Raw genomic sequence first — 14,736 nt, forward strand, 5'->3', positions numbered from 1 at the left:
TAGGTTAAGGGTTCAATCCCACAAGGCTGCCCCACTTTGGATGCCAGCCACAACTAGGATGCCCAGGCGACCCACATTTCTGCCTGACCATCTACAAATTTGGGGGTTCCCACCACCCCTTTTCAGGTGTGATAATTCGGTAAAGACTCACAGAACTTGGGAAAGTGCTTTACTTGCTACAATATTACATTATTGCGAAGGTAACAATTCAGGAACAGCCAGATGGAAGAGATCCATATGGCAGGGTGTTAGGGGTGGGGGTTCAGGGTTCCATGCCCACTCCTACCCTCCCTGCACATCTATGTGCTCAAGGGTGTTTATAACCCAATCTTAAGCCCCCAGCCCCCACCCTGCCACCTCATTAGCATAAACTCAGGTATGATCTTGTTAGGAATAACTCGGGGGCTTGCTATGAACAAAAGACATTACTATGCTCGGAAAATCCCAAGGATTTGGGGAGCTCTGTGTTCCAAACAAAATATATTTAAATTTTTTATTATACCACATTTGATTCTGTATGTTTAGATTTGCTCTGGAAGGACAAAAGAAACTGTTACTGTCGTTGCTTCCAGGGCAGGACACCAGGTGGCCAAAGTCAGGGGAAGGTGGGTGACTCTTGGTTCCAAATGTACATGTGAATATAATACCTATTGGAAAAACAAATTAAAAATACTTTTTAGTCCTTGTCTTGGCATCTAATGTCCTCAATCTCTAGGCTTTCTTACCTCTGTCCAGACTCCCCAGCCGTCTCCATCCCCAAACACACCTTCCTCCGTAGCCTTTCCAGAGGCAGCAGCAGCTCCTTCCACTGGAACACCCATGGCTTCCGTCTATTGATGTCAGACACTGTTCTAAGCCATTCTATGGGATTAACCCATTCAAATCCCACAACACTCATTTTGTATAAACCCATTTTACACTGGGCCTGGTGGCTCACACCTGTAATCCCAGTGACTCAGGAGACTGAGACAGGAGGATCACTTGAGACCAGGGGTTAGAGACCAGCCTGGGCAACACAAGACCCCATCTCTTAAAAATTATACATATAAAAAAAACAAAACCCAAAGCACGAACACCAGGCCTGGTGTGGTGACTCACATCTATAATCCCAGTACTTTGGAAGGCCAAGGAGGGAGGATTGCTTGAGGCCAGGAGTTTAAGGTTACAGCCAGCTATGATCAGACCACTACACTCTAGCCTGGGTGACAGAGCGAAACCCTGTCACTAAAAACCAAAAACCATTTTACACATGAGGCAATGGAGGCACAGGGAGATTAAATAACATGCCAAAGTCACATAGGGACCTAGAATTTAAATTTTTTTTTTTTTTTTTTTTTGAGACAGAGTCTCACTCTCCTGCCTGGGCTAGAGTGCCGTGGCATCATCCTAGCTCACAGCAACCTCAAACTCCTGGGCTCAAGCGATCCTCCTGCCTCAGCCTCCCAGGTAGCTGGGACTACAGGCACCCGCCACCATGCCCGGCTAATTTTTTCTATTTTTAGGTGTTTGGCCAATTTCTTTCGATTTTTAGTAGAGACAGAGTCTCGCTCTTGCTCAGGCTGGTCTCTAACTCCTGAGCTCAAGCGATCCGCCCGCCTCGGCCTCCCAGAGTGCTAGGAATACAGGCGTGAGCCACCGCGCCCGGCCCTAGAATTTAAATTTTAAACTGGCCCCGAAGACCAAATCTTTATTTTAAAATATTTTTATCAGAGGCTAGAGTACAATGGTACAATCGTAGCTCACTGCAACTTCAAACTCCTGGGCTCAAGCAGTGCTCCCATCTCAGCCTCCCGAATAGCTGGGACTACAGGTGCATGAGACAGTCTTTCCGCCAACGTCCAGGTCCAGTCCAAATGCCAGCTCCACTGGGAAGCCTTCCCATCATCTCCTTAATGAGAAATTTACACTTTGAGGTCTCACTCTGTCTTTTGGGGGGATAGGGGATTGTATTATAATAATTACTATATTCTATTTGATTGCAGCCCAGGGAAGAGACCAAGTCTTATTCCTAAAGAGACCTTCCCCTAAAGACATTTCTAGACTGAGTACAGAGCTGTTTTCCATCTGAGCTTTATTCCCAATAAGTTCCAGGCCTTCTTCTCAGGGCTGCATATACCTCATCTCACTTAATCCTATCTATACTGTGCAGCTCTCATCATCCATAGGTGACAGATGTTACAGAGGAAACTGTTTCAGGACAATAGCAACTGGCCACCAGTGGGAAGGGGCAGAGCTGTGACAGAGCCTGTGCTCACACATCCTAACCCTGGCAGACCTCTCCCTCCCCACCCCTGCCCCGACCCTGGGTCAAGGAGCCAAGCCAGGACATAAGCGCAGTTGGTATCCTATGGACACAAATTTATTAGAAGTTGCAGGTTGGGAGGAAAGGGTGGGGGTGGCACTGCCAGCCTGAGACCCCCGAGAGAGGAGGCTGGAGGTTGGGGCACAGCCAGTAGAGCATGGGTCGGTGGCCAGTGGCGGGCTGTTCTTCCCCCTGCGGAGCATCAGCGTCTGGGGTGTGAGGAAGGCTGTGGGAAGACTGCAGAGGGGAGAGTGAGGCTGAGAGAGAGGAAACCACCTGAGCCCACACAGCTAGGAGCGGGCACAGCTTCGCCCCCAGCCTTCATGCCCCTCCCTCCCACTCCTGCCTCCCAGGCTCTGCCAGCCCCCCAGCTCCTGTCCCCAACTCACTCTGGAAGGTGTATGTGCCTGGCTCCAGTTGCATCTGGGGGGGCAAGATGATGAAGAAGTCCCCACCCCAGGGGTTTTTGACTGCCGAGAGATAATTTTGGGAATAAGGATGGTGGCACTCCAAGGTCAGGGAAGGGCACTTGGATGATGCAGGCAAAGGTTGGTGGTGGCTGCGCTGCTGCGGCAAGTCACAGAGGGAACAAGGGGGCGGTGACAGGCCGGGGCCTCGGGGGAAGCGGGCTGGGACCTGCGGACAGCCCCTCTGAACCCCGCCATGGTGGGGGCGCCGCTCCCGAGTCCACGCCCAGTGCGACGGCTCCTTTGCCATGACCTGGGAGAGGCAGAGGGAACAGTGAATGCGGAGGAGGCCCAGCCTTCCCCCCACCCCAGGCGACAGCCCAGCCTCACCTCCTCACAGCACTGGCGGCTCACCAATGCCCGGAAGCCCATCCGTGCCCACAGTTCATCCCTCTGCTGCAGGAATTTCCCCACCTGAAGACACCAATCTTCTCCCAGGGCCCATGGGAAAATCTCACATTTGGGCTCCTCCAGGTCCTCCTCCATGTCATTCGCAAGGTACCTAGCCACAGCGGCACGGGGTCAGGGAGCAGAGGCCACAGCATCTGCCCAGCCCCGTCTCACACCTCCCGGACAGTGCCTCCCCCACCCACCTCCGCCACTCACAGTGCCAAGAACAGGTTTCTGTGGGTATACTCGCTGAGTTTCAGGTGGGCGCGCTGGAAGTAGACCAGCACCATGGCCAGGAGATACTGCAGAGACAGATGAGGGGGGCTGGAGTTAGCCTCTGGGGATTAGGAGCTGGCAGCCAGGTTCACTTGCACCTGAGGAGGTTTTCGTGCAGGGAAGAAAAGAAGGTAAAATGGTGGGGAGGGGCCTGTGTAGACAGGGGTTCTAAGGGTGGAAAGGGAGCACCCCCCACCAGACCGGGGACCCAATAAGGTAGCTGCACTCAATTCCCACCAGTTCAACCTCACCCCCACTGTGCCTCTCACCTTATCCGAAATCCGGAAGCAGCGGTCTGTGGAGAGGAAATCCTGGACAAAGCTGTCTTCTAGGGATAGGAAAGAGAAACAGGGGGCCTGGGGTTACCACTGCCCCCCAAAGAGTGGCATCAAAAGCTCCGAAGCCCAAGCTGCCACCGAACCCACTTTCTGACAGCACCCCCTCCCACCAGCCAAAGCTGGGTCACCTGTGGGGAGGCGCAGAGGCCTCAAGCAGGATCCCACCTTTCACATCTGCTCTGGCACCAGGCCCCGCAGCCCCCTCCCATACCTGCCCCCCAAGGAAACTCACCCAGAAGGTTGAGGAAGGCCTGGAGCTCCTGATGCTGCCGGGAATGGAGAAATCCATTGCCCCCACCTTGCCAGCTGCAGCCCCCCAGCCTCACCTGGGTTGTAACCACAGGGACATAGGCAGGGTCTTGGGCCTCACTCATCTCATAAGGGGTGAAGGTGGGGCGTGGCAGGGTGACCTGTAGCGAAAGCAGGCTCAGGACTTAGCATCTACCCCCTTGCACAGATCAAGGGGGTGGCAACAGGGGGGCCAGGATGGGAGAGGGATAGATGCAGAGACTTAGAGGCTCAGAACAGAGGCCAGCGAGGATGCACGGGGTCACGAGGCCAGAAAAGAAGCAGAGTTGCTGGAGGCTGTGGCACCTCGCCTTCCTCCTGGCACCCCAGGCCAGGCCAGAGGGTAACAACAGCAGCACCAAACACTGCGGAGGGCTTCCTAAGTGCCTGGAGCTGTGCTAAATGCCTTTGGGCTGTCATCTTATTCCATCCTGGCAGGAAGGCACGTTTAACAAAAGACCTATTTTCAATCTAGGAACCTGAAGCATGAGGCCTCACAGCTGGTTAAAGATGAAGCCCACTGAACCCCAACAGTTTAATCGCTCCTCTGGCCCCCCAACCCATAACCACCACCACCACCCCACCCTGCACCAAAGAAGAGAGTTGAAAGGGCCACTGACCTGGTACACTGCTGGGAGGGTGGGGGATACTGAGGCCCAGAGAGAGAAATGATACTAGACAAATACTTGGATTTAGAGCAAGTTGAGGTGAGGCCACCTAAAACATTTCTAGATACTTTCCTAAACCAGGTCTCATCCCCAGAGAGAGCGGTCAACCAAAGGGCTCGAAAGAAGATGCTGCCTACCACCCTTGGGTCAATCTGGGTACCTCCATCTAGGTTCTCACAAGCCTGGAGCTCCTGGTGCTCCACCTGGTGCCCAGTCTCCTCCTCCAAGAAGCCTTACCTGAGCTCTGGGGCTACCCACAGAATAACTCCCAGCCGTCCCGCCAGTGCCCTTATATAGCCCGCCCTGCCCCGCCCTGCTCCTGCCATCCACCAATCCAGCCCTTCCTGAGAAGGGGCGGGGCTTGGCCCCCGCCTCCTGCCTTTACCTGTGAACGCAGGCACCACCCGCCTCCCACCTGCGGCTTCCTGGTGTAAAAGCTCCATTACCTTCAAGAAGGATGGAGGCAGGCCAGCTGGACCCCAGGGCCTGAAACCCCACAGGACGGGGCGGGGAACCATGACCCCCGTCCCTCTCTTGATAAATGCAGCGCCAAGGTGCTGAGCCTGGAAAGGAGGCCTGGGCTGCAAGGGCCTGATGGGTAAGTTTTAACTCACTGATTGCGCCTTTCTGGGGCAGGGTCTCCGGGACTATGTGAATATCTCTGAATCTCTTGGCTTCTCTAGGTCTCTTGGTCCCCCTGGGTTTCTCTGAGTCTCCCTAGGTCTCTATGGGTCTCTGAGTCTTTCAGTCTCTGAATCTCTCAGACTTTCTGGATGTCTCTGGTCTCTGGGTCTCTAGGTCTTTAGGTATCTCTGGGTGTCTCTGGTCTGGCTGGGTTTCGTGGACTCCCCAGGCCACCGCCCATGCTCCCTGAGGTGGCAAGGCTTTCCCTGACCACCTGGTCTCCATCAAGCCACGCTGTTTTTGTGAGTGTGCATGCTCACGCATGCTTTCCCTCATGTATTGCTGGCCTCTGCCGGAAAGGAAGCAGTGAAGCCAGCAGCCTTCATAGCCACGTCCCTAAACATCTTCTGGTGCTTATTGAAGAGGCTAGAATAGAATCAGCTCATGTGTTCTTCACAGCAAACTTGTGAAGTGGGTATGATCAGTAGCCTCATTTTATAAATGAAAAAACAACTAATACACAGAGTTTGGGTTGTTTGCAGCGAGGTTAAGTAACTTCCTGCCAGCCACACAGCCAGGAAGTGGAGAGTTCCAGCCTCTGAATTGTCATGTGTCCAGGCCCAGAATTGGACAAAGCCTGACACGGAGGAGGTGTTCAGTGAAACTGAATGAATTCCCCAGACCACCTGTGTTTTCAACCTCTCTCCTCTCCCCACCATAATTAAGGATAGAGGTCAGTCAGGGAGACCACAGAGAACCTGTGCCTGAGCGTGTCCCCTGGGTGGGCTTCCAGGCCCATTCCCCTCAGGGCCAGCCTCGGAGATCCGACACTCCACACTGGGGAAAATATTTTTAAAATATCTTTGGTTTGAAAGAATTTAGACTCACACAGATGTCCCTTAAAAAATTTAGAAAATTTTCATGTCCTGTTCCCTGAGCATCTCCCAATGTTAACATCTCACATAACCATAGTTCAATTAGAACCAGGAAGTTGCCATTGGTACAAATAAACTATCGATCTTTTTTTTTTTTTGAGACAGAGTCTCACTCTGTTGCCCAGGCTAGAGTGCCATGGCATCAGGCTAGCTCACAGCAACCTCAAACTCCTGGGCTCAAGCGATCCTCCTGCCTCAGCCTCCCGAGTAGCTGGGACTACAGGCATGTGCCACCATGCCCAGCTAATTTTTTCTATATATTTTTAGTTGTCCAGCTAATTTCTTTGTATTTTTGTAGAGACAGGGTCTCGCTCTTGCTCAGGCTGGTCTCAAACTCCTGAGCTCAAACGATCCACCCACCTCGCCCTCCCAGAGTGCTAGGATTACAGGCGTGAGCCACCGCGCCCAGCCGAGAGTTCTTTATAGATTCTGAAAGCAAGCCGTTTGTTGGATTTATGATTTGCAAATATTTTCTCCCAAACTATAGTTTATCTTTTCATTCTCTTAGCATTGTCTTTCACAGGGCAAAAGTTTCTAATTTCAGTGAAATGCAATTTGTCAACTTTTTTTTTTTAATGGATTGTGAGAAGGCTTCAAAGGCAGGGAGTCTCCCTAAGATAAGAAGTCCCAGAGAGTGGACAAAAACCAGAGAGAGGAGAGAGGTATTGAAGGACAGGCCACTGTACGAGAAGGGGCCAGAGCCTCAGGGCTCCCAAGCCCTGGCTGGATGTCTATGAGGCCATGGGGGTACAGAGGAGAGAGGTGGGGGAGGAGCTGGAGAAAGTGGTGATGATCCCTGATTGTGGTAGGCAGAGGGCAGCCGACCCTCCAGGCCTGGTTCTGGGCCCCTTTGCTCTGCGTGTGCTCCCTCATTTGCTCTCCGAATTGTCTATTCTACCAGCTTTAGATCTCTCCAGAGGCTCTTCCCAGCACTGACCACTCCCCCAGGTTCACACTTGAACCCCTAGCTGCCTCTTCGACACCTGTACTTGGATTCATCATCTGCCCCCATGAACCCCATAAGTGCCTTCCTCAGTTTTCCCTATCTACTTACAGTAGTTGAAAAAAAAAACAACTCCCCCCCACACACCAAAAAACCTGGAAATTATTGTTTTGTAAGTAAACTTTTTATTGCAGCACAGCAGCCACTGGGAAGAGTGCACAGATAACATAAGTGAATAGCTTGGTGGGTTTTCCGATCACACCCGTGGAACCAGCAGCCACGTGGAGAGGCAGCACATTACCAGTGGCCCCACTGTCTGCTCCCCACACCTTCACCCCGTCTCTAGCCACCCCCCACCCCTGCAAGGTTCATCATCGTTCTGGCCTCTAGTATCACAGGTTAGTTTCGCCTGTTTTGGAACTTTGCGTAAATATTATAGAATCACACAGTAGGTCTGCCTTAGGATGAGATTCATTTAGGCTGCTTCATTCTCCCTGCTGGGGGAATGTTGCTATTCCCCTAGATGAATATTAGGGAATATGTCTACCTTCTTTCTTGCCCCCAACATTCAATTTATTACTAAACCTTGTGGATTCTAGCTCAAAAAGATCTTCCTAATCCATGCCCTCCTCTCCTCCCCACTGCCTCCTTCCTGGGCCAGGGCTATGTCATCTGCTGCCTGGACTACTACTTGGTCCCCTAAACAGTCTCCAGACTTCCTTGGGCAATTGGCCCTCTCTAGAGCTGGAATGATCTTTTCATCAAATGCAAACTCCTTATTTGTAGTGCTCATCAATCTGCAATCATCTTGTTTCCCTGCTTCTTGTGTGTTTTCCCCACTAGAAAGTCGGCCTTGTCCATCCTCTCACCCCCTGACTCAGAGCCACTACAGTTGTCCCTTGGTATCAGCAGAGGATTGGTTCCAGGATTCCCGAGGATACCAAAATCTGTGGATGCTCAAGTCCCTTTTATAAAATGGGGTAGCATTTGCACATAACCTGTGCATGTCCTTCTGTATACTTTAAATCATCTCTACATTACTTGCAATGCCTAATACATTGCAACTGCTATGTAAATATTAGGCCATTAAATATGAAATATTCAATTTCAAATCAAAAGTTTGGTTTAATATATCTCAAACAAGAAGCAGTACAATTAATCAAAGTATGAGCCTAAACTATCATCACAGTTTTGCCATCTTAACGGTAGCTTGTCTATGCCAGCAGCAAAGAAGCCTAGAGAGTGAGTAGCGATGAAATCGCCAAAAGCATTTTCCACAGCTTGTTGAGAACTGAATATTTTTCCTTGGAAGAAGTAGTGGTTAGTTGGTGCAAGTCTGGTGAATATGGTGGATGACAGAGAGTTTCTAAGTCCAACTGCTGTAGTTTGAACAGCGTTGTTTGTGCAACATGTGGTTGATCATTGTCTTGCAAGAGGATTGGCCTGTCTCTGTTGACCAATCTCGGCTGCTTTTTTTTATTATTATTATTATTTTATTTTTCTTCTCATGTGCATGGCTGTGCATCTAAATCTCGGCTGCTTAATCTCAAGCATCCTCCTCATTTCATCTAATCGGTTGCAGTAGACATCACTGTAATCAATTGACCAGGTTTCATGAAGCTGTCATTTCCTACGATAACAATGCCTTCTTCTGGACTATCTCCTGAAGGACCTGCCTTTTAGGAGGTATTTTTTACAGTTTAATTTTTTTTAATATGTAGAAGGAATACACTCTACAATAACAATAAAAAGTGAAATATTAGCTGGGCACAGTGGCTCATGCCTGTTGCTGAAAGTGGAAACACTAGAAACATTTCACTAAGTTCAGGAACAAGGCAAGAATGCCAACTATCTCTGCTACTGTTCAACATTTTACTAGAGGCATTAGCCAATGTGATTAGATAAGAGAAATAAAGTATAAGCATAAGAATTGGTAAAGAAAATACAAAACTATCTTGGCCTCCCAGAGTGCTAGGATTACAGGCGTGAGCCACCTTGTCCAGCTGGAACTTACATTTTTAACTTACTAAAACATCTTCCACATCAGGATATAGAGATGTACCTCATTCTTATTACTTAAAGACCATATTTCAGGCAAGGCAGAGTGGCTCACACCTGTAATCCTAGCACTTGAGAGGCCAAGGCAGAAGGATCACTTGAGCCCAGGAGTTTGAGACCAGCCTGGGAATAATGAGACCCCACCTCTACAAAAAATAGAAAAATTAGCTGGGCATGGTGACATGCACCTGTAGTCCCAGCTACTTGGGAGGCTGAGGCAGGAGGATTGCTTGGGCCCAGGAGTTCAAGGTTGCAATGAGCTATGATGATGCCATTGTACTCTAGCCCAGGGGACGGAGCAAGATCCTGTCTCAGGAAAAAAAACAAAGACAAATTTCAGACTACAAAAAGAGAACACTTATAGACACACCTACGTATCCACCAGGGAGCTTATGAAATAAAACATTATAAACCCAGCTGTCTACCTCTCTGTGATCATGTTCCTCTTACATCTCCTCACCTCCCATCCTAAATTTGGTGTATTTCTTTATACTTTTACTAGTATTAATGTATCTCTATCCATAAACAAGATATGGTAAATGGTATCTTACTATATGTATTCTTCTGCAACTTGTTATTTTGGTCAACATTATGTTTTAGAGATTTCTCCACGTTGAATCTCATTTTTCATTTTCACCATACAGTATCCCATTGCATGATTAAATCACAACTTATTTACACATTCTCTTCTAAGGATGTCCATTCAGGTGTTTACGGTTTTCCTGTACTTACAAACAATGCTGCAATGAATATTCTGTGCGTGTGTTCCTTTTCTACTCGTGGGAGAGTTCCTCTAGCAGTAACATTGCTAGGGTGAAGCATATGTACATTTTTATCTTTACTAGATATTATCAAGGCATTCTCCTTCTCCTGCCTTCATGGAGTTAATTCTGCTTCACACTCTTGACACGTTGGGATGTTAAGATTTTTTACTTTCTGCGAACACATGAATGCGAAATTATTTCTGAGTCTTGTGCAAATTTTCATTTCCCTAATCATCGATGATGTTGAACATCCTTTCAAGTTGTTTGTGTCTGTGTAAACAGGGATTTTCAGTTCTCTTGGGCATACGTATACCTAGGAGTAGAACTTCTGGGTTATATAGTAACTGTACATTGAACTTATTGAGGAACTGCCAAACTGCTTTCCAAAGTATTTACAGTATTTTACATTCCCACCGGAGATGCATAAGGGTACCAGTTTCTCCACAGATTTGCCAACGCTTGTTATTGTCGGTATTTTTTTATTACAACCATCTTAGCAGGTGTGAAATGATATCGCTGTGGTTTTCATTTGTATTTCCATAATGACTAATGATACTTAATATCTTTTCATGGGTTTACTGGCCATTTTTTTTTTTTTAGAAACTGATGTATTATTTTCCGTCAACTTTATTTCCATCTTGTTTAAGAGCCTGTGGAAGAACAGCTTATGACCACTCAGTGGTTGTTCTCACCCATTCAGTGGCCTGAGCAGTGGGAGCTGCAGACCAGGTTTCTGTGGGGACCTGTGAATAGGCAACAGAGCCACCTGTCCGCCTTCAGACCAGTCTGCAACCTCAGGCTGGGTAGCAGTAAACTCGGGAGCTGGAGCAGTCCGTTCACCCTGAAATTCCTCCTTCGTCACAGCTTTTCAAGTGGCAGCCTGCTCTTCCTTTTCAATCTCTTCAGGATCTCTGTAGAAGTAGAGATCAGGCCTCCCACAGGTGTTCACGAGAGATGGTGCCATGCATAGAGAGATCTTCCCGGGCCGGCATCCAGCACATCAGACCTGCCGAGTGAGCTCCCTGGTTGTTGCATGGGATGGCAGCATCCACATAACGCAGAGGAGACTCTGTACGACACAGAGCAGTGGTGGGCAGGTTAACACAAGACGCTGTGTGAGAGGCTGGTGGTCAGCCCTGGATCAGCAACCACCAGAAGACATGCCCCTGGAATGCTGCCTGGACCTGGTTGGTGAAGGTTCCCGGAGGGAAGTGTCCAGCGATAGGAGTGGCTCCAGTGGCAGCAGCAAACTGCAGCACAGCTCGCTGGCTGTATTCCTGGAGGATGTGACACTGACATCAGCAGGGGTTTCAATGGCAACAATGGCACCAGCTGCCAACAGAAGCTTCTCCCAGGTCCTCTTCATATTTATGATGTAGATGCTGTCACTTTTACTTTTTTAGATACACTGTTCCACCCACTGCCACCTAAGTGGGTTCCTGCTGCAAGGAATTTGAGGACATCCTCCTCCTTCATTTGCAGGACATCAAGGGCTCCAGATATTGTGAAAGTTTCCCTTTAAATTACGACGGGAATCCAGAACGCCACCATATGGTCACCTCTCTGAGTAATGTGGAAAGGCTATTGGCCATTTCTATATCTTCTTTGGAAAAATGTCTACTTAAACCCTTTTCCCATTTTTTTATTTCATATTTTTAGAGATGGGGTCTTGCTATGGTGCCCAGGCTAGATTGTAGTGGCTATTCATAAGCATAATCATAGCACACTGTAGCCTCAAACTCCTAGCCTCAGCCTCCTGAGTAGCTGGGACTACATATGCATGCCACAATGCCAGGCTCCTCACCCACTTTCAAGTGAGTTATTTATTATTGAATTGTAAGAGCTCTTTATATATTCTAGATACAAGTCCCTTATCAAATATATGACTTTCAAATATTTCTTTCCCACTCCATGGGTTGTCTTTTCACTTTCTTGATGGTGTCCTTCAAAGGACAAAACTTTTAAATTTTGATGAAATCCAATTTATCTATTTTTTCTTTTGTTGCTGTGCTTTTGGTGTCATCTAAGAAAATATTGCCTAGCCCACAGTCATGAAGATTAATGCCTAAGTTTTTTTCTAAGAATTTTTTTTTTTTTTTTGAGACAGAGTCTCACTCTGTTGCCCTGGCTATAGTGAGTGCCGTGGCGTCAGCCTAGCTCACAGCAACCTCAAACTCCTGGGCTCAAGTGATCCTCCTGCCTCAGCCTCCTGAGTAGCTGGGACTACAGGCATGCGCCACCATGCCTGGCTAATTTTTTCTATATATTTTTAGGTGTCCAGATAATTTCTTTCTATTTTTTTTAGTAGATACGGGGTCTCGCTCTTGCTCAGGCTGGTCTCGAACTCCTGAGCTCAAAGGATCTGCCCGCCTCGGCCTCCCAGAGTGCTGGGATTACAGGCATGAGCCACTGCGCCCAGCCTTCTTCTAAGACTTTTACAGTTTTAGGTCTTTGATCCATTTTGAGATAAATTTTGTGTATGGTGTGAAGTAGCTATCCCAGCATCATTTGTTGACAAGACTATTCCATTGCATTATCATGGGACCCTCATTCAAAATCAATTGACCAGGCTGGGTGTGGTGGCTCACGCCTGTAATCCTAGCACTCTGGGGGTCCGAGGCGGGAGGACTGCTTGATCTCAAGAATTTGAGACTAGCCTGAGCAAGAGTGAGACCCTAAATACTTTTCCAAAGGATTTATAGTACTTTGGAAAAGAAAGAAAGAAAAGAAAAGAGAAAAGAAAAGGAAGGAGGGAAGGAAGGAAGAAGGGAAGGGAAGAAAAGAAAGAAAGAGAAAGAAAGGGAGGAAAGGAAGAAGGAGAGAAGGAAGAAAGAAAAAAAGAAAGAAAGAAAGAAAACAGCCAGGAGTTGTGGCACACACCTGTAGTCCCAGCTACCTGGGAGGCTGAGGCAGGAGGATTGCTTGGAGGTTGCAGTGAGCTACAATGACACCACTGCACTCTACCCAGGGCCACAGAGTGAGACTCTGTCTCGATAAAAACAAACAAGGCAACTGAACACCCCTCCTCACAAAAAAATTCAAAGTGAAAATAAATAAACCCAAATCAATTGACCATAAATGTTTATTTCTGGATTCTCAGTTCTACTTCATTGATTTGTCTATCCTAACGCTGGTGCCACATCATCTTGATTAGTGTAGCTTTCTATTAATAGTAAGTTTTAAAATCAGGGAGTGTGAGTCCTCCATTTCCCCTTTCTGATTGTTTTGTCTATTCTGGTCTCTTGCATTTACACGTGAAATTTAGGATCACCTTGCCAATTTTAGCAATAAAGGCAGGTGGAAATTTTGGTAGGGATCGTGTCAAATTTTTAGATCAATTTGGGGAGTATTGCCATCTTAATAATATTAAGTTTTTCAAATCCATACATAAACAAGAGATGTCTTTCCATTTATTTAGGTCTTCTTTAATTTCTTTCAATTATGTTTTGTAGTGTTCAGTGCACAAGTCTAATACTTTTTTGTTAAACTTATTCCTAAGCATTTTATTCTTTTTGATGAATTGTAAATGGAATTGCTTGTTTGGTTTCATTTTTTCGATTGTTTATTGCTAGTTTATAGAAACACAATTTATTTTTGCATATTGATCTTTTATCCTAAAACCTTGCTGAAACTCATTTTATTAGTTGTAATAGTTTTTTTGGGAGGAGGGCGTAAATTCCTTAGGATTTTCTATAAACAAGATCAAGTTATCTGCGAATAGAGATAGATTTACTTCTTCCTTTCTAATTGGATGCCTTTTATATCTTTTCCTCGCCTAACTCTCCTGGCTAGAACCTCTAGTACAGTGTTAAAAAGAAGTGGTAAGAGTGGACCTTTCTTTTCTTGCATATGATCTTAGAGAGAAAGCAATCAAATCATCATCATCAAATATGACGTTAGCTGTGGATTCTTCACAGATGCCATTTTTTTTTTCCACAGATGTCATTTATCAGGTTGAGGAAGTTCCCATCTATTCCTAGTTTTCGTTACTTTTTATTATGGAAGGGTCTGATATTCTTTTCAGTCTGCTTTTTTAAAAGATTGAGTATTATTGGATCAGATGGATCTAACCTAATAGATATGCGGTTCTATTATTTTCTTTTACTATTTCAAGCAATGCCGTAGCTATCATCCTTGGGCTCACATCTCTGGGCTCATGTACAAGCTCTTAAACTGGATAGGCTCCTGAAAGGGGAAAGTCTAGGTCAAAATGTATATTTGCTTACAACAACTTTTGGGTCAACTTCATTGAGGTATAATTAACATACAATGACATAAAATAAGATTTACCAATTTTAAGTACACAATTTGGTGTGCTTTAACAAATACGTGTAAGTCATATAATTACTGCTGCTACCATGCTATAGAATGTTCCCACAACCCAAAAATGTTTGCCTGTGCCACTGTGCAATTCATTCCCTTCCCCAGCCCCTGTTCCTGTCAACTACTTGAGAAGCTATCACCTGTCGTGTAAACATATATTTTCATTTCTCTTGGGCAACTTAAGAATGTAACTGCTGCGTCATATGGTAAATGTATGTTTAACTTTATAAGAAACTACCAAACTTTTCTTTAACATGGCTATACCATCTTGCATTTTCACCAGCAATATATGAGAGTTCTAGTTGTTCCACACCATTGCCACCACTTTGTCTGATAGGTATTTTTATTTATTTATTTATT

General features: G+C 46.8%; 1 protein-coding gene across 1 annotated transcript in view; it reads right to left on the bottom strand.

Annotated features, from left to right (window-relative positions):
• Positions 1-2,486: 2,486 nt before the first annotated feature.
• Positions 2,487-14,736, bottom strand: part of SPDYC (speedy/RINGO cell cycle regulator family member C) — a 17,730-nt gene continuing 5,480 nt past the window's right edge. Inside the window, exons 2-7 of the mRNA XM_012665425.1 lie at positions 4,006-4,183; positions 3,705-3,763; positions 3,376-3,461; positions 3,100-3,271; positions 2,692-3,022; positions 2,487-2,539 (exon numbers count right to left, since the gene is read on the bottom strand). Coding sequence (XP_012520879.1) covers positions 2,505-2,539; positions 2,692-3,022; positions 3,100-3,271; positions 3,376-3,461; positions 3,705-3,763; positions 4,006-4,147 — 825 coding nt within the window. The 5' untranslated portion in view covers positions 4,148-4,183 and the 3' untranslated portion in view covers positions 2,487-2,504. The remainder of the gene's footprint in view (positions 2,540-2,691; positions 3,023-3,099; positions 3,272-3,375; positions 3,462-3,704; positions 3,764-4,005; positions 4,184-14,736) is intronic.

This window comes from Propithecus coquereli, unplaced genomic scaffold (assembly GCF_000956105.1).
Source record: "Propithecus coquereli isolate 6110/MARCELLA unplaced genomic scaffold, Pcoq_1.0 Scaffold120, whole genome shotgun sequence".
Classification (NCBI taxonomy): domain Eukaryota; kingdom Metazoa; phylum Chordata; class Mammalia; order Primates; family Indriidae; genus Propithecus; species Propithecus coquereli.